The sequence below is a fragment of the Xenopus laevis genome, chromosome 6L (assembly GCF_017654675.1).
Source record: "Xenopus laevis strain J_2021 chromosome 6L, Xenopus_laevis_v10.1, whole genome shotgun sequence".
Lineage (NCBI taxonomy): Eukaryota > Metazoa > Chordata > Amphibia > Anura > Pipidae > Xenopus > Xenopus laevis.
Genome location: NC_054381.1, coordinates 29582991 through 29607908, shown reverse-complemented (window position 1 = coordinate 29607908; position 24918 = coordinate 29582991). Strand labels below are relative to the sequence as shown.

The 24918-nt window shown below is 37.2% G+C and overlaps 1 protein-coding gene across 4 annotated transcripts in view; it reads left to right on the top strand.

Annotated features, from left to right (window-relative positions):
- The window catches only part of mindy3.L (MINDY lysine 48 deubiquitinase 3 A L homeolog), a 67161-nt gene that overhangs the window by 21245 nt on the left and 20998 nt on the right, over positions 1-24918 (top strand). For all 4 annotated transcript variants that reach the window (XM_041565878.1, XM_018266809.2, XM_041565879.1 and 1 more), the window contains 2 exons: positions 1541-1611; positions 4534-4614. In XM_041565878.1, coding sequence (XP_041421812.1) covers positions 1541-1611; positions 4534-4614 — 152 coding nt within the window. The remainder of the gene's footprint in view (positions 1-1540; positions 1612-4533; positions 4615-24918) is intronic.

The following is a 24918-nucleotide window of genomic DNA, read 5'->3' as shown; positions in this document are numbered from 1 at the left end:
CCAGCACTGTGTAAGGCTGAAGTGGTGACCGCAGCACCAGGCATGTACTGTAGTTGTTCCTTCATGTCTTATAATTAGTCATATACAATGGGAAGTCAAAGGAAATCGGTTAGTGGCTCTTTAAGGACTACATAAATACTGCAGTTCTTGTCGAGTGATTTATTGTTGTCCATTTCTGTCATTAACATTCTTCCTCTTTGGTTTCTCTGTGGCTGCGTCCCATCTGCGTATTTCTCTACTCCCTCTGCGAGGCTCTTATAAACATTTCCTCACTTCTGTTCTGGATACTACTAAAATCTTCCCAGGACTTTCCACCTTATTTAGAAGCAAACCTACTGGTTGATTGGCTGCCTTCTTTTTTGTGTACGAATTGTTTCTTGTAAACATAATGTTTAGGAAAGCGCTTGTCCTGTTTGCAAGTAATGTCCGCTTTGGCAGGTCTAATTCTGCTAGATCAATGTTTAGTGAACTTTTTCCCAAGTGAAGTCAGCCAACCAGCACCTCATTTATCAAACATGCAGATTAAACATTTCTAAACAGTGTTTCCAAAGCAACCTCTGTAACAAAATGGGTTAAAGAGACATATTCTTTGACTTTATGTTATGTTGCATCAAACACATTTGCCTAGTTTTTGCTTTAGAAGACTTAGTGTCAGATTTATCGAGGCTCGAATTGAAAATTCAAATTCTATGGCCAAAACGGTAAAATTCAACTAGGTAATTATTCAAATTCGAGTTTTTTAAAAAGAATTGTCACAAAATTAATTCAGGTACAGGACTTGTCCTTAAAGGAGAATTCAACCCTAACATTAAAAAAACCAATACCCCCCTACTCTACATAGACCCTCCTCCCCACAGCCTAAGTGTTACCCCGGGCAAATGCCCCTAACATTTTACTTACCCATCGGTGCAGATTCAGGCATCGGAGTTCACAGACACCATCTTCAGCCGCTTTGGTAATCTTCAGAATCAGGGCGGCGATCTGCAATTTTCGTGAGTTTCAGCGCTTGTGCAGTTGTCGAGACAAGAAAAATATCTCCAACTGCTCATGCGCCACCACGCCAGGCTCATTCCGAAGAGAAGATGATAGCGCCCATGAACTCTGATGCCCTGAATCTGCACCGAGGGGTAAGTAAAGCGTTAGGGGCATTTGCCCGGGGTAACACTTAGGCTGGGGGGAAGAGAGAGGAAGGTCTATGTAGGGTAGGGGGGTAGGGTTTTAAGTCTACTAGAAAATCATGTAAACATTAGATAAACCCAGTAGGTGGTTTTGCTTCCAATAAGGATTGATTAGATCTTAGTTGAGATCATGTACAATATACTGTTTTATTATGACAAAGAAAAAGGAAATAATTTTTAAAAATTTGGATTATTTGGATAAAATTAAGTCTATGGGAAATGGCTTTTCCATAATTTGACGCTTTCTGGATAATGGTTTCTGGATAACAAATCACATACAGTACCTGTACAAATATATATATATACCAGTATATTTGCTAGTTTTATTGTTATTTACATTAATTTTGTCTTTTTTTTATCAGAACTACTTGGTATTCACAGCCAAGCAGATGTGGGCTTCCTGACATTAATTGAGTCATTTCGGTTTTGTAAGGTAACCTTTCTGCTAAGCTCTTTTTTTTTTTTTTTTTTTTCACTTCCATGAATTAAAACCGGCCTTCTGAAAAGTATTCCTCTTACCAAAGTATTAAATGATCTATAATAAATGGTTTGTTGCTACCAAATACTAGACTGGGATTGAGCATGACACAATAGCTTCCGCCAGCGTTCCTGGTCTCCTGTGTGCCATACAGGATGCAGCTCTCAGAGAATGGGATTTTTGTGTGATGGTTTCAATGCTTTTGTGGTTTGTTTTATTCCTCTGTTACCAAGCATGGCCTTGTATCAATCTACTTAGTTTCTTCTAATATGCCAGAGTAGTATAGTTAGTGTGCTTGCCAAATGTTATTTTTCAGTAGACGAAAGCAGTGCTGTTGTAACAGGACTTGTATTTAATACAATTAAAGTAGCATTATATGTAGAATTAAATCACACAAACTATTTACAGTACAGGTATGGGATCCTTTATCCAAAAACCTGTTTCCCACAAAGCTCTGTTATGTGTAGGCCATCTCCTATAGACTCCATTATAATCAAATAATTCACATTTGTAAAGTATTGTATTTGTAAAGTAATTCCTTTTTCTCTGTTATATAACAACACAAGATACAATTAACCCTTATTGAGGCGAAACAATCCTGTTGGGTTGATTTAATCTTTAAATTACTTTTTTTTAGACTTACGGTATGGAGATCCAAATTACAGAAAGACTTTTTATCCAGGCCCTGAGCATTCTGGATAATAAGTCTCATACCTGCATTTGGAGGTATACAGGTATGGGGCCTCTTATCCAGAATGCTGGGGACCTGGGGTTTTCTGGAGAAGGGATCTTTCTGTAATCAAACGTTAAATAAACCCAATAGGCTGGTTTTGCTTCCGATGAAAATTAAATATATCTTAGTTTGGATCAAGTACAAAGCAATGTTTCATTATTACAGAGAAAAAGGAAATCATTAAAAAAAATGTAATTATTTGGATAAAATGGAGTCTATGGGAGACAGCCATCCTGTAATTTGAAGCTTTCTGGATAATGGGTTTATGGATAATGGATCCCATACCCGTACCAGAAATATACACATTTGGTTTCTGGCCAAATTCTTTATGCACAATGACAGGACAGTGTGTGCCAGCACATGCTAATTGACTTAGTATTTCAGTTTTACAACCAAAATGTGATGTCAGACAGCAAAAGATGCTTTTACTACTTGGGTGGATTAATATTACATTGTTTACTCGGTTTTAAAAATGTGCTGTCGCAAAAATTCTATTTCGGTTTTGCTTTTTTATTATTTTTTTTTTACACTAAGCATACACTTTTATTTAATCACCTATCCATCCCAATCTTTGCTCTTGCTTGATTTGTTCAAACTCCTTCAGATAAACTCGCCCAGTATTATGTTTCACAATCTGCGGTTCCAGACTCACTTTGCTTAATGCCACTCCATTGTTATAGTCTTGTGTGCATTGTTCTTGTTATATACAAAGATGCAGATATAAGTTAAAAATAGGCTAACATTCAAATAGAGCTGGCAGGAACATGTTGATACTTTGGTGGGCTTAGTTTTACTTCACAAGCTTAGTATAAGCCAGCATTTGCTAACTGAAGGTGGCCATAGATGCAAAGATCCTATCGTACGAATCGAGGATTCATACGATTTTCGGACCATGTGCGGAGAGTCCCGACATTTTTCGTCCGGCGGAGATCGGTCGTTTGGTCGATCGGACAGGTTTGATTTTGTCCCAACTGTCCCGCCGGAGCCCAGTGCGCTCTCATAGTAATCCGATCATTCAGATTACCCCCGATATAGCCATGCCCGTTAGTGGCATATCGGGGAAAGATCGGCTCGTTTGGCGATGTCGCCAAACGAGCGGATCTTTGCGTCTATGGCCACCTTGAACCATCTAGTTTGGCTAACCCCTTGGATAGCCTTAGCTAAAAGTATATAGCTCTCATCCTGGTAAAAAGATTCACTGTATACTGATGTATGTATACAGGTATGGGATCTGTTATCCGGAAACCTGTTATCCAGAAGCTCCAATTTACGGAATGGCCATCTCCCATAGACTCCATTTTATCCAAATAATCCAAATGTTTAAACATGATTTCCCTTTTCTCTGTAATAATAAAACAGTAGCTTGTACTTGATCCAAACTAAGATATAATTAATCCTTATTGGAAGCAAAGCCAGCCTATAGGGTTTATTAAGGGGGTTATTTATCAAAGTCCAAATTTATCTCAATATTTTCTGAAAAAAAAAATAAAAAAATCTGCACTGGTTTTTCAGCTTATTTATTAATGCACTTTCCCAAAAAATATGAATTTTATGAATTTTTATGAATTTTCTCCCAAAAACTCTGAATTTCACAAATTTTTCCGAATTTTCACCCGAAAACTTCAGATTATTGCACACAACACAGCAAAGATCTAAAAAAAATCTTTTTGAGTTCTCCCATTGACTTATATGCAACCTCGGCAGGTCTGAGACGCCGGATTTTCGGATTCTGACTTTTTCCATCCTTTGGGTATAATAAATTCCGAAAAATTCGTGATTTTTTTTTTCACAAAAAATTCGGATTTTATACTAATCACAAATTTTTGGGGTTTTTGGCATTCGGAGTTTAGTAAATAACTCCCTTAATGTTTACATCATTTTCTAGTAGACTTAAGGTACAAAGATCCAAATTAAGGAAAGATCAGTTATCTGGAAAACCCCAGTTCCCAAACATCCCGAGCATTCTGGATAACAGGTCCCATACCTGTACTGATAAAAGCCAACACAGTGTATGTAAGCATAGCTTCATCGTGCAAAGCACAGAGGGCAATTGCCTGGCCAGGAAAGAAATACACTACATATTATGCTATGGATTCAATGATCGATTGCCATTCAAGTTTTGCTATTTCTTTTTCTTTTCCCAGGTCGGCTCCTACTTGAAATCACCAAAGTTTCTTATCTGGGTAATTGGAAGTGAAACTCACCTCACAGTGTTTTTTGCCAAGGTAACAACTTTTTTTCAGAATTTAAGTGATGCAGGGCACCTAACTTTTTTTTCGGAAGTATTCCAAAAGTATTCTTATCATTGTAATGAATGTTGAAGTTATCTGGGTCATATACAGTAATCCATTGCACTTATAGCAAGGACATTTACTGTATATCTCTGTGGGATTTTTAGAGTGCTGGACATGGGAAAACACATTCACCAGACAAGATGCAAATATAGGAGGTGAGGGGCATTGACTGGCAATTACCCTAAACACTTCATGCACAAAATTGATTTCAAAATGTATTTTTTTTTTAATACCAGGCGCTGATAGGCAGGGTATTGTAGCCTGTTCCAAACAGACAGTAAGTCAAGGAGAACTATACTTTTTAGACTTTGTAAACTGCCTTTGGCTGTTTAGGGACACCCACTGCAGTATTTCACATAGGGCAATATTTACAATAAGGCCAATCTTATAGGGAATGTATTGTGAGTCAAGCACTTTGGGCATCTGTGCTGATCAAAGGACATGCCTGCCAATTCACCCACCAAATGATGTCATTGGTACCCAAAAAATTGGTTATTTGTTAGTCTGTACTACAGGTATGGGTACCTATTATCCAAAATGCTCTGATGTGTTTGATTCAGAAACACTACTAATGTTTATATAAATAAGCTGCTGTGTAGCAATGGGGGCAGCCATTCAAAGGAGAAAAGGCTCAGGTTACACAGCAGAAAAGCTCTGTAGAACATAATGGTGTTATCTGTTATCCACTATTTAACCTGTGCCATATAGCCTTTTTTCAATTTCCACCATTGCTACACAGCAGCTTGTTTATATGAATTTTAGTAGTGTTTTTGAAGCAAACACATCAGTTTTACCAGTGCAGGGCAACACTGCATTACATTTTTATCACCTAAAAGGGAACTCCAGGTTCCAAACCAAAATTTGATAAAGAGGCCCACATAACACAGAAACCCCTAATATACAGTTACCTGTTTTTATTGTCATTCCACAGAGGTACTCTGCTCCTAGCAGGCTGTATGAGAATGCCACATGTAGTATCAGCATGGAAGAATATATAGCAATTGTGTATGTTGATCCAATGGGAGCATGCCATATATTACCAGTGGTGTTCCTCTAACAAACTATTAGGATATCCCAATGTTCTTCCTGCTGTTTTGTTTGGTCTTTGATGGCACTGGATGATAATAGGCCGTCATGCCCCCTTCACCTCATAATCCTGCCATAAGTTTTGCTTGTTCTGAACCATGTAATCACTCCTGTGTAGTTTACTAGAGCTCTGGGAACTATAATTGGACACAATACAGATGTGGACTCCACAAGACAAATTGCTGCTGGAAATCTAACTTTTGCCTTTCCATCTCTGTGCTTCTGTGGGAGGATCAGCACTCTTTGGGCTTGTTAAGAAGAGCTGCCTCCAACTAGGTTTTTATATCAGGCAGTTTGTTGTTTCAACCTTTTTTACTCTCATGTTTCATTAGGGAACACAGCCTTCTTTATTGGCTTTGCATTTTCTAGATATCTATAGATTTATCTTCCATGGTTTCCTTATTTTGATACTGATATCCGCCCAACTGCCTGGCAGCAGAAGCTTAGCTGTAACTTCTTGCATTCCTTTGGAGGCCATGGGCTGCTGGGAGATGTAGTTTAAAAAATTCTCATAAGGTTCATGGGAAACACTGCTAAAATGGTTTGTTCTAATGTAAATGGCACTTGTATGGTTTTGTTATATATACATGAAACCATACACATGAAGATAGTCTCCTCTTGAGGTCACAAAATGAACATATCTTTGGCCAGCTGATTGCCAAATCCCACTGTAGGACCCCAAACCAGTTATCAAATCACAGTAGCGCCTTCAGACCTGTTGGGAGAGAACCACATCCATGGCCTGATAAAGTCCTAGGCGAACAGGATTTTTAAACCTTCCTGATAGATATCAGGCTGATTCCTGGCGGTCTTCTTTTTCTCCTTACATGGGAGTAGCAGGCAATATTGGCCTGTGTATGGCCAGTTTAAAGGAACAGTTCAGTGTAAGAATAAAAACTGTGTAAATAGATAGGCTGTGCAAAATAAAAAATGTATCTAATATAGTTAGTTAGGCAAAAATGTAATGTATAAAGGCTGGAGTGACTGGATGTGTAGCATAATAGCCAGAACACTACTTCCTGCTTTTCAGCTCTGAGTTAGTCAGAGACTATAAGGGGGACAAATGGGACATAACTGTTTAGTGAGTTTGCAATTGATCCTCAGCATTCAGCTCAGATTCAAAAGCAACAATTATGACCTATGTGCCCCCCCCTCAAGTCTCTGATTGGTTACTGCCTGGTAACCAGTCAGTGGAAACCAAGAGAGCTGAAAAGCAGGAAGTAGTGTTCTGGCTATTATGTTAGACATCCAGTCACTCCAGCCTTTATACATTACATTTTTGGCTAACTAACTATATAAGAAACATTTTTTATTTTGCACAGCCTATCTATTTACCAGTTTTTATTCTTACACTGAACTGTTCCTTTAAGGTTGATCTTACTGCAGATATGAAAATGGGATTGGATCCCCAGCTTATATGTGACCCTCTTTGGCCGTGGTTCATCATATGGCTACAAAAAGATTTAAAGGCGTTTTCTTTTATTTATCAGCTCTCCAGATTTGGTTGCTAGGGTCTAAATTACCCAAACAACCGTTCATTTATTTGAATAAGATACTGGAATATGAATAAGAGAGGCCTGAATTGAAAAACGAGTAATAAAAAGTAGCGATAACAACAATAACAATAATATACAGAGAGAGATTTTTAGATGGGGTCGTTGACCCCCATTTGAAAGCTGAAAAGAGTCAGAAGAAGAGGGCAAGTATTAAAAAAAAAAACTAGAAAAAAATAAATAATGAAGACCAATTGAAAAATTGCTTAGAATTGGTCATTCTATAATATACTAAAAGTAAACCTAAATGTGAACCAACCCTTTAATTGCATTTATGTAGGTCTCATATAGTACTAAGCATACATGACCACCATTATAATTTATCAAATGACATTAAACATTTGCTTTCACAATATCGCTGACGGCATGATCTTATGAAGCTTTATATACCGTGCAAAGGGAAACGAGGCAGATATGCTGAATTTGCAGTAGAAAGAGGTATCTGTTTAAAGGATCTTATTAGCATGCAATCATTCCAGTGAGATCTTTTCAGAGACCTACGTGCGTGTGACATCTTGGCAGCAGAATTCATATGACACTGTCATGTGATCTTCTGAACCATTACATGCAGGACAATGGCGTCTATGTTTAAATATATAACTTGCATCTAAAAAGCCGGTCGGTCCGTTTCATTTTTGGTTAATAAATGTTTAATAGATCTAAATGGTGTGCAAAAGATTTTTTTTAACCCTTATTCTAACAATTCTGCACAGGGAATCCGAGCCTCTATAAAAGTAAGGGGGTTATTCACTAAACTCCGAATACAAAAATCACGAAAAATTCGTGATTTTTTTTTTTTTTTTTTTTTATAAAATCTGACTTTTAAAAAAATCACAAATTTTTTTGAATTTATTAAACCCAGAGGATGGAAAAGTCTGAATCTGATAATCCTGCATCTCCGATCTGTCGAGGTTGCATATAAGTCAATGGGAGAAGTCCCAATGATTTTTTGATGTGTGATGGGTTTTTGGCAGTACCCCAAAGTTTTCCGAGTTTTCAGGTGAAAATTCCAAAAAAAATCATGAAAATGGGATAAAAAATAAGAAAAAATAGTGAAAATCTGATTTCTCAAGATTTTTTCGGCAAACATAATTTTCGGGAAAGTGTATTAATAAATAAGCCCGAGAAACCCGTGCGGATTTGGTTTGAGTTTTTTCCCGAAAATATTGAGATAAATTCAGACTTTGATAAATAATTAATAAGTGTCTTCTGGACATGCATTCTATTATTTAAAGGACATACATTCTATTATTTAAAGGACATACATTCTATTATTTAAAGGGAACATAAAACTTTAACTTCTATCTTAATTAGCATTGCTTCACAGTTTAGGGAAAAGCACATGAGACCCATCTGATTTGCCCTGGCTTAGCAAGCAGTAAGGATTCTGCTATATCTAAGTAGTAATAATTGCACCAAATCCTAACACATATTCTGTATAGGTATAAGAGCTATCATCCAGAATTCTAGAGACCAAGGGGTATATTTATCAAAGAGTGAAGTTGGAGGTCGCCACAGTCCTCTAAAGTAAAATTCTGCCACTCTCCATTAATTTCTATGGGATTTTGAAAGGCGTATTTATCAAAGGATGACATTTTACTTTCACCCATTGATAAATACCCTTTTAAAAATCCCATAGAAATGAATAGAGAGTGGCGGAATTTCACTCAAGAGGACTGTGGCGACCTCTAACTTCACTCTTTGATAAATATAACCCTTAGAATTTTCCAGATAAGGGGTCTTTATGTAATTTAGATCTCTATAGTCTGTCTACTAAAATACATTTAAACATTAAGGGGGTTATTTATCAAAGGTCGAATTTTAGAGCTTTGTGAGGTTTTTTTATACCTTGAATTAAATCCCAACTTTTTTCCGATTTAAGAAAAAACTCGAATGGAAAAGACTGGAATCAGTAATCGAGTTTTCCACAGGATAAAACTCGATTAATTCCTGCTTGAATTAATCGAGTTTTCGATCAAAAACCATGGAAAAAACTCAAACATCACGAAGGCTATTAATATCTTCAAATGGTTCAAGGGACCTCTGCCATTACAAAAACTCCAACAATTTCAGTTTTTTTTTTTTAACTTGAAAATTTGAGATTTTGATTGACATATACCCTCGAAAACTCGATTTTATCGGGTTAAATACAAGTCGACCTTTAATAAATTTGCTGCTAAATAAACCCAATGGGATTGTTTGCCACCAATATGAATTCATGCAACTTAGTTATTATCAAGTACAAGGTTTTATTAAGAAAAGCATTTTTAAAAATTTCATTTATTTCCTTAAACTGGCCTATATGGAAGATGCCTTTACCCATAATTTGGAACTTTCTGAATAATGTGTTTCCAGGTAAGTGAATCCCATACCTGTATTCGGCATATTATGTCGGGCTGATTACATACAGTATATGCTTCCCTGCATTTTTTTGGTAATTGTCTGCAACTAAAGATGTACAAGAGTTAGTGCTGCTTAAGTGGCATAAGACTACCCTGGATGAAAAGGCCAAAGAGCAAATTAGGTATGAAGTTTTAAAAAAACAATTTAGTTAAACCAGATGCGTTCCAATTCTGTTTTAAAAAAGCAGCTGTCTCTTTTATGTAATTTACTGCCACGTTAAACTGCAGATGCTACTGAAATTCTCTATATTTTTATTGTAGCATATTCCATTTTTACGATTACAGGTGTGAAGGAAAGTTTGGAATTCATTCAAATAATTGTAAAAGTAATTATTGGTTAATGATGTGTTTGAATCAGTGCAACAGAAATGTGTTCGTCTTAATTATTTTTTAGTAGATTTAATGTGTGGAGAGCCAAAGTAAGAGAAGATACGTTACCCGTAAAACCTCAGGTCTCGAGCATTCTGGATGACAAGTCCCATACCTGTACAGGTATAGGATCCCTTATCCGGAAACCTGATATCCAGAAAGCTCCGAATTACGGAATGGCTCTCTCCCATAGACTCAATTTTATCCAAATAATCCAAATTTTTAAAAAGGATTTCCTTTTTCTCTGTAATAATAAAACAGTAGCTTGTACTTGATCCCAACTAAGATATAATTAATCCTTATTGGAAGAAAAACCAGCCTATTGGGTTTATTTAATGTTTAAATGAATTTCTAGTCGACTAAAGGCACGAAGACCCAAATTACTGAAAGATCCATTATCCGGGAAAACCTCAGGTCCCGAGCATTCTGGATAACAGGTCCCATACCTGTATATGCCAAAATCAAGGTTACGTGTGGAGATAGAATAACGGCACTTGATTCCCTGTATGGCAGATGGCACAAATCGGAAGTTTCTCATGTAGTGTTAGCTGGGATCGATCAAGTGGTGGATACGATGTAAGATATGACTAACAGATGATCAAATAGAGGGAAGCTGATGTGACATCTGACTTGATGATTGTTTGAAGAATGTCAAGTATTTGTGTAAATCCCCTTGAGACTATAGGCAGTATATCGGATTTCTGGTACAGTTTTACAACCAGTGCACCTCTAAATCCATGATATGCCCTGAAGCTGTGACTGCATTGTACATTACCCTGTCAAATTTCCCTCACCCTGAAACAGCGTATACTCCGGCAGATGCTCAGTAAGATATGCGATACTTGGAGCTCTGTGTAACATCTCATACACTTGCCTCTGCTTAGCAGCACTGTCTGTATCAATGCCATAGAAGGAGAATCTCTATTCACATTGGTTGGATGTGTTGGGTGTTCTGGTGGTCTCCTGATGCACTGCCTTGCTTCTAAAACCAGCTAGAGTATGCACTGTGCATACCCTTACACTTGAGGTAGGATCTCTTGAAAGTTCCGGAGGATTCTTCTTTAGATATAGACATATTGAGGGATACATAAATTGTGTGAAAATCTGCACACTTTAGGCAACATCTTGATCTTCTGGGCATGCTCTGTTACAGTAGACTGTGGTGGCCATGCACTTGTATGGATAGTTGTTCAGTATCTGTTCATATGGCCCACAGTCTGATCAGTCGGATACTCTGATTCCGGGTTTTCCAGCCCCCCCCCCCCTTGTGTGGTCCCCTACATCAAAGTCTGGTTGCTGTGACTGCTTACCTTGTGTAAATTGAAACGGTATCAGAACTGGAATTAACTGTCCACTGCATTGTCAACACACACAATTCATACAATAATCACATGTATTGTTCACACTTGTAATCCCCCCTATATTGTTCACACTTGTAACCCCCCCTGTATTGTTCACACTTGTAAAACCTCCTGTATTTTTCACACATGAATATTATATATACATTATTTAGAATGGAGTTTAAATGGAGTAGTCTTTAAAAGGGTAAGACCATTTCAGCAAAAGTTATTCTAATAAGGATTTAACCAAAAGGAACATTTTTCTGACTAATTATGGATTTGAGAATGCAATAGTGTTTTGGACGGCTTTCTATGTTGAGTAGGGCGATCTTCCTACTCCCATTTTAGAGGCATATTTCTGTTTTTATCTCTTTAAAACATAGGTTTTTGCTCAGTAAAGTGGAACAGACCTTCTACGATTTCAAGGGCGTGCTAATTTAATAATTATTCTTTGTGTTAAAAAAAATAAATGGTTAAAAAATTAGCCCATGTGTTTATTTATGAAGGAGCAGGGTCAAAGTAGTTAAAGGCACACTTCAAAAATAGGTTCAAAAGACCCGTGTTTTTCCCAAATGTAAAAGTCACCATGCTTGGAGCAAATTGGGTCTCCCTATAGAAGGGGCACAATGTGAGCATCCTCTTAGATGCTCTTTAGCTACGCCACTTTATATGTAAAGCCCTTTATTTAACACCTGCCCTATGTACTATAGGTGTTAAGAACTTGTTGTTCTGTATAGGTGTTAAGACCTTATTGTTGGTCCAACAATAGGCAAAGCACAAAGATCAAATGCTAGATCAAAAAGAAACACTTTTTAATAACTACAAATAAACTATGCCAATATAATTGACTATAATTTGAAAGAATAGTGTGTTAGTGTGCAGAGTATCTTAAAGGTTACATTTGCTTTAAGGTAGCATACAGTTTGCGATGGGGCCTTCTGCCTATGGCTACATTAAAAAAAGATGATTTAAGCATGTTGATATTTCAAACAGGAAAGATGCTGCTGAACTTTATGCTTAAGTAACTTGATAAATAAATGTAGAGTTGGAGCTTGATCAGTCACCATTTGTTAGAGTAAGAGAAGAACTTGGGATACTGTAAAAAGTTATAAGTACAGACCTAATAAAATTACATTTATCAACAATGGGGTCTATTTCAGTGTGTCATGTTTACTAGTCCAAAGATGAGAGTTGTGATTTCAGAAGACTATTTTGGATAAAAAAAAGTATGGAGATTTAAGTGCTTGAGAGCAAACTCCTGGTGTTTCCTTTGGTCTTTAAAGATGGCTGATAGGTCACTTCAGGATGCATAATTTTTAAGGAGTCAACTGAATAGTTATCAAAGTAATAAATCATTTGATGTAGCGCACTCTGGGACTCAAGAATCAATAAATTCAATATATTAGTTTAAAAATATCCAACTTTATTAATACATCTGATTAGAAAAGCATCTGAGGTCTGACTGTACGAAAGTAAACAAAGTGAAGCTGACCCATCTTTTTGGGGTGCACCAGAACCACATGAACTAAATGGTGAGCGGTTATAGAATGCACAATCATTTTGTGTCAGGACCGGTGGGGATGAGATAGCTGGAAAAGATAGACTCAATTTGAGCGCTGGATATGTTTGTTTGTGTGCTATCAGTTTTAAAAGTAAGACTTGATCTACTTTCAGATTGAAAGCAACCTGTGTTTGCTGTTGGTCTTTTTCAATGTTTATTTGGCGTTTTATCCTAATTCATTTATACCAAACTAAAATGTTTTTTTTAGAATGATTCACCGAAAAGAATCTTAAGCACTACACCTGTCTACAGCATCACATTTCACAGGTATAATGGCTAATGTCTTGTACAAGGCCTCTTTTGAAGTTGGTGGGAAATGATGAGTTTTACAGCCGTGCATTGTCCCAGTTCCCATAGAACAGGATCGTTTATTTTTGTTGGATGGGCACCTTTGGCCTCAGACAGCAAGTTTTGCTTTCAGTTAAGGGCACGTGAAGAAGTACATTTAAGATTTTTACATGCCATATGAAAAGAATGTGCCTGCTCAGGTAGAGAAGGAAAGCATTACTTGTCTGAGATAAACTGATAACTTGCTCAGTGTGGTGGTGTCCGTTACACAGAGCCAGCGGGGACCCAAAGAACAGAAGGGTTTTGTTCATACATTTTGTCCTCTGAAAAGAAACATCGGAGGTCAGGTAAACACTGGACCTGACATTTGTTCAGAGGAAGAAATAAAGTGTTATTTAATACAACAACTGGTCCCACTTGGAAAATGAGTTGGATTACCCAACAGCATCTTTAAAGGAGAACTAAACCATGAAAATGGATAAAAATACCATGTTTAATATACTGAACTTATTTCAGCAGTCTAAAGTTTCAGCTTCTCAATAGCAGCAATAATCCAGGACTTCAAACTTGTCACAGGGGGTCACCATCTTGGAAAGTGTCATTCACATGCTCAGTGGGCTCTGAGCAGCTGTTGAGAAGCTAAGATTAGGGGTCACTGCAAATTATCATGCAGAAAATGAGGTTGGCCTGTGATATAAAATGGTACTACAGAGCAGATTATTTGATTCTCATGCTAGTTGCACTGGTTTCTGCCATGTTGTAATTATCTGTATTAATTACTAATCAGCCTTATATTGTGACATTTCTATGTGTACTGTATATTGTGAGTGGGTTCCTATGCTCAGTAAGTGACAGCAGCACAGAGCATGTGCAGTGAATCAGCAGAAAAGAAGATGGGGAGCTACTGGTGCATCTTTGGAGACACAGATCTTCCCTGCTAAAGGGCTGTGGTAGCATTGGGCTGGTACAGAAGCTCAAAACATAATGTACATTGTACAACATTTCTAGCCTACTTATTTACTTAAGCTTTAGTTCTCCTTTAAAATATTGTTTCTTAGTTGACCAAATTAAAGATGCATACAAAATTCGAAGTGCCTGTGACAGATGCAGCCAATATATAGGAAAAAGCAGTAATTTCACAATTTAGAAATTCCATTCCCTCATTATTTACGAGCATGCAGCTTCAAAGCACATGAACTAATGACATTACTGTGTTATTACTGAAAAATTGCCTAAATTTATTGCCTAAATTTATTGGTAAATTTGAGAAATTAGATTTTTCTTTGTACTTAAAACATTGTGTGAGATAAATGCGGCAAACTGCAACAATTTTAGCAATTTTCAGAAATTTTGTAAAAACCTCTATGTTTAGAAAAGCTTTGCAGTTTGGTGTAGAAAAATGTCTTTATCTTTGTTGGATTAATCAGAATGTGTACTTTCCAAAAATATTGGTTTTGGGGGGTCTTTGTGCTGTTAGGAGGGTCTTGTGGCACATAATACGCTGTTAAGGGTCTATGTTCACAGAAGGCAAATTGGCAGCGGAGAAAATTCATATGCACTGTTTTTATTTTCAGTCAGTACATGCCACCTGCTTTGGTTTATCTATACATACTGAGCATCAAACTGTTCCATAGACCCTTGGAGTCAATATTTAGGGTGTTTTCCAGTTGTATGTAAGAAGTTGGTTGAGATAAATGTGGCTAATTGCAATATTTTTAGGTGATTTTCAGAAATGTCATAAAAACCGCTGCATTTAGCGTAACTTTGCAGTATGGTAGTTTGGAGTAGAAAGACATAATTACCTATTTTTGATTCATCAGAATGTGTACTTTACAAAAATATATGGTTTGGGGGGTCTGTGTTTTTAGGCGGTCTTGTGGCACATAATACACAGTAGGGGGCTTTGTTCTCAGAAGGTGAATCGGCAGCCGAGAAAATTCATATGCACTATTTTTATTTGGGGGTCTGCACATGTCAGCTGGTTTGGTTTATCTATCATATTGTGCATCAAACTGTTCAGTAGACCCATGGCGTTAATATTTAGCGTGTTTTCCAATTGGATATAGAAAATTAGGTGAGATAAATGTGGCCAATTGCAATATTTTTAGACGATTTTCAGAAATGTTAAAACCGTTGGAAAGGTTTGCGGCTTGCCGCTTTGGAGTAGAAAGATATGTATACCCAATTTGGATTCAAGGGAATGTGTACTTTCCAAAAATATATGGTTTTCTGGGGTGAAAGTACTTTTTTCTACATTTGCTCCCCCCAAAAAACCATGTAAATGTGTTGATTTTGCAGTACCTGAAAAGACAGACCATATGGGGGGTCTTCATTTTGAGGCCCCTATATGCCACATGCTTTGGTAAACCTATACATATTAGGCATAAAACTGTTCAGAGGACTCCAGGCTGACATATTTGGGGTGAAACCTAAAAGAATGTGGCAAATACGATGCTGCAGGGTGGAAATTTTGAGGTGATTGTTGGAAATGTCTCCAAAATCACCAAATTTAGGAAAGGTTTGCAGCTTGGTGCTTTGGAGTAGAAAGACATGCATACCCAATTTGGATTCGGAGGAATGTATACTTTAGGAAAATATATGGTTTTCTTGGGTGAACGTACTTTTTTCTACCTTTGCCCCCCCCCCCCAAATGATGTAAATGTGTTGATTTTGCAGTATCTGGAATTACAGGACTGATAGCTCAATATGCTACATGCTTAGGTAAACCTACAAACTGTTGAGTGGACTCCTGGCAATCGGCAATCATATTCAGGGTGTTTTACTTTGGTAGCTAATGATGCTGTGGGAGATATGATGCTGTGGGAGATATGATGCTGTGGGAGATATGATGCTGTGGGAGATATGATGTGGGAGATATGATGCTGTGGGAGACATGATGTGGGAGATATGATGCTGTGATGCTCTTTCATGGTTTACATCTTATCTGTCTGACCGTTCCTTTAAAGTTTCCTTCTCTAACTCTAATTCTACTACTTTCCCACTCTCTGTTGGAGTTCCTCAAGGCTCTGTTCTTGGCCCCCTGCTGTTCTCGCTCTATACAACTTCACTAGGAAAACTCATTCAGTCATTTGGACTTCAGTATCACCTTTATGCTGATGACACCCAACTCTACTTGTCTACTCCTGATCTTTCTAATTCTGTCCTTTCCCAAGTCACAGACTGTCTCTCTGCTGTCTCCTCCTGGATGTCACAGAACTCATCATATTTCCTCCAAGATCTTCCCCTGTCCCTCAGATATCACTCACCGTAAACAACACCACCTTTCATTCCACCACACAGGCACGCTGCCTAGGAGTCATCTTAGACTCTCATCTGTCTTTTTCACCACACATTCAAACACTTGCAAAATCTTGCCGTATTCAACTGCGCAACATTGCTCGAATACGACCCTATCTCAGTTCAGAATCAACTAAAACACTGATTCAGTCTCTCGTCATCTCCCGCCTTGATTACTGCAACTTACTCCTCACAGGTATTCCAACAAGTCACCTTTCACAACTCCAATCTGTTCTAAACGCGGCCGCTAGACTCATTCATCTAGCTCGCCGCTCAACATCAGCTGCTTCCATATGTATGTCCCTTCACTGGCTCCCAATCTCTTCTAGAATCAAATTCAAATTACTTACACTCACATTCAAGGCCCTTAATAATGAAACCCCTCCCTATATTTCATCTCTAATCTCCAAATACACTCCTTCACGAAACCTACGCTCTGCTTCTGATCTTCGCCTCACTTTTCCTCTGGTCACTTCTGCCCATTCTCGTCTACAAGACTTCTCTCGGGCTTCTGCTTTTCTCTGGAACTCTCTGCCACAAGCTGTCAGACTTTCTCCTTCCTTCCAAACTTTCAAGCGCTCCTTAAAGACCCATCTGTTTAAAGAGGCCTATTCAATGTACCTTAATTAATCATTACTGTATCAAAAATGACAGTGTTTATACAATCCTAATGTCTCAATTGTACCCTTACCTTTTAGTTTGTAAACCCTATTGTACTCTGTAATCCTTTTCTGTTATCACCATTTATTCCCTGTTTGCTATAACTGCAGTAAAGCACTGCGTATCTTGACAGCGCTATATAAATAAATGATGATGATGCTGTAGATTGGAGGCTTTGAGGTAAAACTGACCAATTTCTATAAAAAAATATAACTTTAGGAATGAATTGCAACTTGGTAGTTTGGAGTACAAAGATATGTTTGGATTCTCCAGAATCTGTTCTTTCTAGTAATGGGTAGTTTTCTTGGATAAACCTACTGTTAGTGGAATGTTTGGCCTTGAAATCAGAAGTATTCCATTTTGTGGAGCGGTGCTTTAGAAATTTGCTAGTGTACTGCTTGGAGATTTTGATCTATACAAGTGAGAAATCTCCATAAAACTATATATATTTGGTATTGCCGCATTCAGGAGACGTAGACCTTTCCAATCCAGCTGTGTTCTCTTACATAAAATAAATTCTGTTTCTGATATATGTGATTGTACTTTGTGAAACATGATTTTTTTTATTTTATTAGACACTTAGAAGGCTAAATTTTTTTTACAGAAGTGGAATTACACCAGAATGATAGCATTGTCCTGGAACAAAAAACAATATATTGTTTTCCTGGGTAAAATAAAAGACCCCCCCAGGAAAGGCCCTTAAGGTTGAAAGAGTTCAAAATGTCTAAAAACTGCTTGTCAGTAGGACAAAACAGCTGACAGAGAAAGGGTTAAAGGAGATATAAAGCTTAACTAAAGTAGGGCAGAAATGTTGTACATTATGTTTTTGGCTTCTATACCAGCCCGAGACAATTACAACCCTTTAGCAGTAGAGAGATGTGCCTCAAAATATGCCCCTGGAACTCCTCATCTTCTTCTCTGGTGATTTACTGCGCTGATTCACATGCTTTGTGCTGCTGTCAGTTACTGAGCTTAGGGACCGAAGCACAATATATGGAGTATATATCATATACATTTCACAATACAAATCTGGCCATAGGCTCAAAGATCCGATCATACGACTCCCTGATTCATACGATCATGTGTGGAGTGTCCCGACATCTGTCATGCCATGCTGATCGTTGTTGTTCAGTTGATCGGACAGGTAGGAAAATTTCTGTCGGCTGCCGATAGTGTCTCTGCATGTATTGCCGATCTGATAATCTTCAGTGAGTCACTAGCTTTTGTCGGACTTTCATAAGATTGCTGTAGTGGCAGAACATCGGCTGATCTGTTCTTTTTCTACTTTATTTGATCTGAAAGGTTAGAGGCAGGTCAGGAGATGGGGAAGTCCGATGAAGTCCAATCTTTCGAATATTTGAATGATCGGATCTTTACATCTATGGCCAGTTTAAGATTGAGATTGATAAGTAAATACTAATTGGCACATTGAAGCTCAGACTCCTGCACAATTACATAGTAACATAGTAAGTTACATTGAAAAAAGACACATGTTCATCAAGTTCAACCTTTTAACTTTTTTTAACCTGCCTAACTGCCAGTTGATCCAGAGGAAGGCAAAAAAAAAAACCCATCTAAAAGCCTCTCCAATTTGCCTCAGAGGGGGAAAACAATTCCTTACTGACTCCAAAATGGCAATCGGACTAGTCCCTGGATCAACTTGTACTATGAGCTATCTTCCATAACCCTGGACTGTACTGTACAGTATATTCTAGATGGGGCCTTACCAGTGCTCTATAAAGTCGAGGAATGACCGCTTCATGCCGTGAATCAATGCCCCTTTTAATACAGCTTCTTATTTGCCCTTGATGCTGCTTACTGGCATTGCTTGCTACAGCCAAATTTATAACCTACAAGGACTCCAAGGTCCTTTTCCATAATGGATTTGCCTAGTGCAGTCCCATTAAGGGTATAAGTGACTTTTTTTGATATTTTTACATCCCAGGTGCATGACTTTACATTTATCAACATTGAATCTCATTTGCCACTTTGCTGGCCAGATTGTCAGTTTGTCAAGATCCTGTTGCAAGGATCAGCATTAGACTAGCATTAGAATTTAATAAACAGCCCTAAAGCATCAGCTTATATGACAAACAAACCTCATGACAAACAAACCTCATTCTCTGATTGATGATTTGCAGCAACCCCTAAATTTAGCTTCTCTACAGACACTCAAAGCACACTGAGCATGTGCGTGTCACAGACACTACTAACAAAATTCAAGATGGTAAAACTCCTGTGACAGTTTTGAAGGTCTAGATCATTACTACTATAGAGATACTGAACCTTTAGGCTGTTTCAATAACTTCAGTATATAAAGTTTGTCATTTCCAGCCATATTCATTTGTAAGGTTTAGTTCTCTTTTGTGTTGGCAGACAGACAACAAAGTCTGGTGCTTTTGTTTATATTATTCGTGGTTTTTGAGTTATATAGCTTTTTATTCAGCAGCTCTCCAATTTGCAAATTACCCTAGCTACCATGCATTGATTTGAATAAGGGACTGTAATATGAATAGGAGAGGGCCTGAATAGAAAACTGAGTAATAAAAAGTGGTATAAACAATAGGGATGCACCGAATCCACTATTTTGGATTCGGCCGAACCCCCGAATCCTTTGCGAAAGATTCGGCCGAATCCCGAACCGAATCCTGAATTCGGTGCATCCCTAATAAAAATAAATCTGTAGTCTTAGAGAGAATTTGTTTTTTAGAGTCAGTGACCCCCATTTGAAAGCTAAAAAGTTAGAAGAAAGCAAATAATTCAAAAAAATAAAAAAATGAAGGCTAATTCAAAAGTTGCTAAACTTAGTTGCTTAGCTATAACATACTAAACGTTAAAGTGAACCACCCCTTTGATTATACAGATTAATGTCCAAAAATACACAAATTGTATCCATATACATTCTGATAGGATTACCGAATTCCTTGGGGCAGATTTTTTTGGATGGTTACTGCTGGCAAATAGTTTCTGATAAATGTAACAGTGTGGGAATTGGGGACATGCTTGATACATGAACAAAATCATTAAAATCTTAACCATTGTGGTGAAAAGTCCCACACATTTTCAAGAATGTGGGAAGATTATATATGTGATAAAATTCAAACTTTAGGGACAAAAATGATTATATATGTGATAAAATTCAAACTTTAGGGACAAAAATGCCTGGAAAATGTTAGGAATCCCAAACCAGCCTTTAAAAAGTTTCCCCTATTCTGTTATGCAGTGCGTTGCCACCTCAGACATTGCATTTGGTTGTAAACCCCTGGGTCACGGCTAAGTGACTCAACTGTCTGAGAAAAATATTCCTATTACTGCCTTAATTCTCAAAAAGCTTTGTGTTATTAATTTTACTTGCAACAGCCCTGTTATAGGAAGTCTGCTTGAGGCATGATTCCATTGTTCCTAATCCCCCTTAGCCTTTAACTTGGTCCTCATTTGACTTGTGTTCATATCCCCACGCTCTCTTCCACATCTTTCACTTCCATCTTAATCTCTCCCACTCATGCACATATTGAAATGGTTTCAGGAACTGCTGTCTCAATGCAAAAATGTGTGACTGCAGGCTGGATTAATGACATCTGATAAGAGTTTATGCCTTCGGAAAAGTGTGGTCAGAATATCTCAACCCGCCTTTAAAAGGTGAAGATTTAGAACACATCAGTCTTGTTAATTAACCCAGTTCTCTGTTCAGGAGTATATCAAAGATGCACTATCACTTTATTTTCCCCAATGAAGAGGTATGTTCCTGGAGAATCAGATGTGGCAAGAGCTAAATTGCTGGTACTGGCTTATTTGTTGCCTTTCAGGCTTTTAACAAAAAAAAAAAAGTAACTTTAGGGTAATATCACTTGAGAAATATGTTTCCTTTGAAAAATTGCTTGGGTACCACACCATTTGAAAATACGATTCCAGTGTAATTCATGGGAATCGGTCATGGTAGAACACCTGAATTGTGAGAAAACACAGAACATTTTACTTTATTACACAATTAGGGGGTTATTTATAAAAATCCTAATTTACCCCATTATTTTCTGAAATATACTCCAATCAAATATGTACGGGTTATTTCCCGTTAGTTATCAATACACTTTGCCGAAAAAATTCCAGTTCGGGAAAAAAACTCGAAAAATTTTGAAAATCGGTCGAAAATTTGAATCGTACAAATTTTTGGGATTTTCCGCCCAAAAACCCAACACAGATCAAGATATCTTCAGGACTTCTCCCATTGATTTATATACAACTTCGGCAGGTCTGAGATGCCAGATTTTCGGATTGGGACTTTTTTAATCCTCGGGGTATAATATTTTTTTCACTAAAAAAAACAGATTTTATAGTAAAAAAAAAAATAGAATTTTCGAGTTTTTGGCATTCAAACGTTAATAAATAACCCCCATAAAGTGTTTTACCTTCAGCATTTGCACGCCATATATACTATATGGTGCGTTCAGCTCATCCACACATGCAGAAATAGAAATATTGTAAAAAAAAAAAAAAAAGTGGGATGTTGTGTGATCGCGATAAGCAAAGATCTTGTACTCCGAAAATGAGCAAAATTAACAATTTTTAGTTCCTACTCTTTTTCCTATACACAATGCTGCTTGGATACTGTTGCATATAGGTACTGACGCTTTCCTGTATATGTCCATTGAACATTCCTTTGGTCCTTGTTCTCAGTGAAAGAGGCTTGACACCAGATGTCTGCATGTCACCAGCACTAGACACAATAACAGGAATATTTTCTCAAATAAGGCAAAGGGAAAGAGAGCATTAAAGTAATACAACTGCTTGAAAGCCTGGGTGACATTGATTGAATGGGAGGAATGTTGATTAGAAACATTAGCCTCCAAGACCTTGCCTAAATGGCCAAGAAGCTTATGGTCTATTGCCCACTTTATTATGAAGATAAAATCTAATTGTGCTCTTTTTACAACTTCCTAGCCTCCCTACACTTTGTCTACCCAACAAAATTGATGGCAACCAAATAAAACCCAATTATCAGAGATACACGTAGCCAAATGTTTTTCTTTTTTTGTTGTTTGTTTGTTTGTTTACTGCATATAGCTTATCTACAGTTTTTTTATGTGTCTTTGAATGTGAGTTGTATACCTGCTGGTTTGTATTTATCTGCATGTGTTTTTGTAACATTAACTAGATAATTCATATCCCAAATGCATTGGTCTGTAAGTAAAAGTAATGGCTGTTTCCCAAGCGTTGTAGGTGTTTTAAGCAGGTTACTGTAAAACCATTAAAACAGTCTGTTAATTTCATCTTTACTATCTTAGATTTACTTTGCTATGTGTCGGGAATGGGTTGGTTCATTGGATGGTAGTTCAATACTCTTTTGCCATGTCGATGAGATGGATTTTAGAATTTAAAGTCCCTCTGCTTTCCATGGTTGGCTGTGCACTTAATTTTTCTAAAAAGCCCAAGAATCGACAACTTCCGTATGTTCCTGCAGCAGAATCGCACTATTACGTGGACTGTTTTGAAAAAGCTGATTCCCATGTTCTCCAATTATGCATCTTTTTGCATGCATGAAAAGAAATTCCATGTGACAGAACTTGTTCCATTTTCTTAAGAACTCAAATGAAATGTATTTCACTGTGTCCTGTACCGTTGTTTCTGTACCCTTTAAGATGGTCATAAGCTAAGAGGTTTCAGATAGGGGTGAGTTTCTGTCTTTTAGCTATAGCGGGATGGATGTATGGACCATACTTTTCAGCTGTCCTTTGTTATGCACTAAGGATGGCTTAACTAAATGTCGACCACAAAAGGAGACTTGAACCAAACAGTCTGAGAAAGCTCTGTTGTAAAGGGACCATTTCATTCTCATTTGTTAATGGGACACATGAATCTTGTATTACTTTTGTCTACATTCCATGCACTATTTCAAAGATAAAAAGAACGGTCTCTTGTTTAAAGTCTGTATTTTGCTCACATCTATATTAGATAGGCTTTGTGAGTTTTCCTTAATAGCATTGTAACTTAAAGTCCAACATGTCATTCTGACTAGTACTAAGAGTGTCTCGTTTTACATTCAATCTCGATTTATGAATCTGCAGATAAGCTCACAAGGGTCTGTTGTTACACAGGTCTACTCCTTTGAAATAAAATAGTGTACTTTCTAAGTAGAAACGGTTATACTCCCAAGGTTCCAAAAAATATTGGTGATCTGTACTATTTATTAACCTACTTGCCTTCTCATTTTGCTATGTAGCCTAAAAAATGGAATTAATAGTTTGTCCTGAAAATATAGACAGTAAATGTAATAGCATTTAATAAAATGTTTAAAATTAACAAGCAGAATGGACATAAAGAAAAAAAGTTAGCATGCAGCAATAGGAAACAGGCAATGTAGATGGTGCAAAGTACATGAAACCTATCATTTTTCAAATACAGATATGAAAATGTATGGGACCTGGTGTTGTCAAAGTAACAGATCTTACCATGATGTGGCACACTATGTAAACATAAAGAAAAACAAAAGGAGTGTTTTGTCATTGTCATTTTTTCAAAATTAGTTCAATGAATATGACGTGGTGAACATTGTTTTAATTAGGATATATATATATACAGTATATAGGGTTGTTGTTATTTTTTTACACTAAACAGGGCCAAATCTAAAATTGAAAGTAAAGGAAAATTCTACTTCCTGGTTCTTACAAGCAAACTAAATAAGCAGTCCACTGAGAAGCACTCTATGTATTCAAACCCCTCCCTTCCCCCAGATGCAGACTGTTAGGCTTTATGATATGGACCAGCTTATTAAGGGTTTGAGAGGGTTTCCCAATAAACTGATGATTTGTTTTGATTATGCTTGTGATATGTTCACATATCTGAATTTGCACATAGACGAGACCTGTGCAAGAAGCCAACAAGCTAACAAGTTCTTTGGGCTCTATATCTGTTTTTGATTGTAAGGATCAAACTTCAGGAATGTTTTCACTGGAACTCACTAGCAGTATGACATTGTGCCTCCAAGGGTAAACATAAAAGTCCTAAAATAACTGATAATCACTGCAGACTGCATTTTAAATGTGTTTAACAATGTGTGTTTATAGACCATGAACCTGAATTAAACCAATGCTTTCCTTTCTTTTGGGTAAATTAGTATTGTCTTTTAGACAGTTTATGCTTATTCGGGGATGAAAACAAAAGATATACTAAACTGGTATTATTTCCTTGTAAGGAAATTTCATGGTGTTGTTGTAAAATAGTCAAGGCTAAAGAATTAGTTTGTTTTTACATTTTGGCAGAAAATGTGGAATTTTATTTGGGCAGACAAAGCACATTTTGTAATTGGATATGTAACTTGAAATTGTTTGGCATCATTCAAGAAGTTGTTACATGTGCAAGATTCATAGATGAAACTCCGTATCCTAATTGTTATCAGTGTTGATCAGTTGCTCTAAAAATGGCACAAACACCCATATTACATTCCTGTTCAAGAACAATTGCTTCCCATAAAAGCTTTAAATAACCACACAACAATTCGAGATACTGTAGGTGAGCTCCAATAACAAGCCTGCTGAGGAGCACAGGGGGATACAAAACCTTTACCATGACTGTGTTGTAAATTGTCTTTGCAAAACATTCTTAAGGATAGATAATTAAAGGAGAAGGAAACTACCAAAGCATTTTGTTTAGGATAGCAGAGGCCATATTAGCTTGTTGTAACA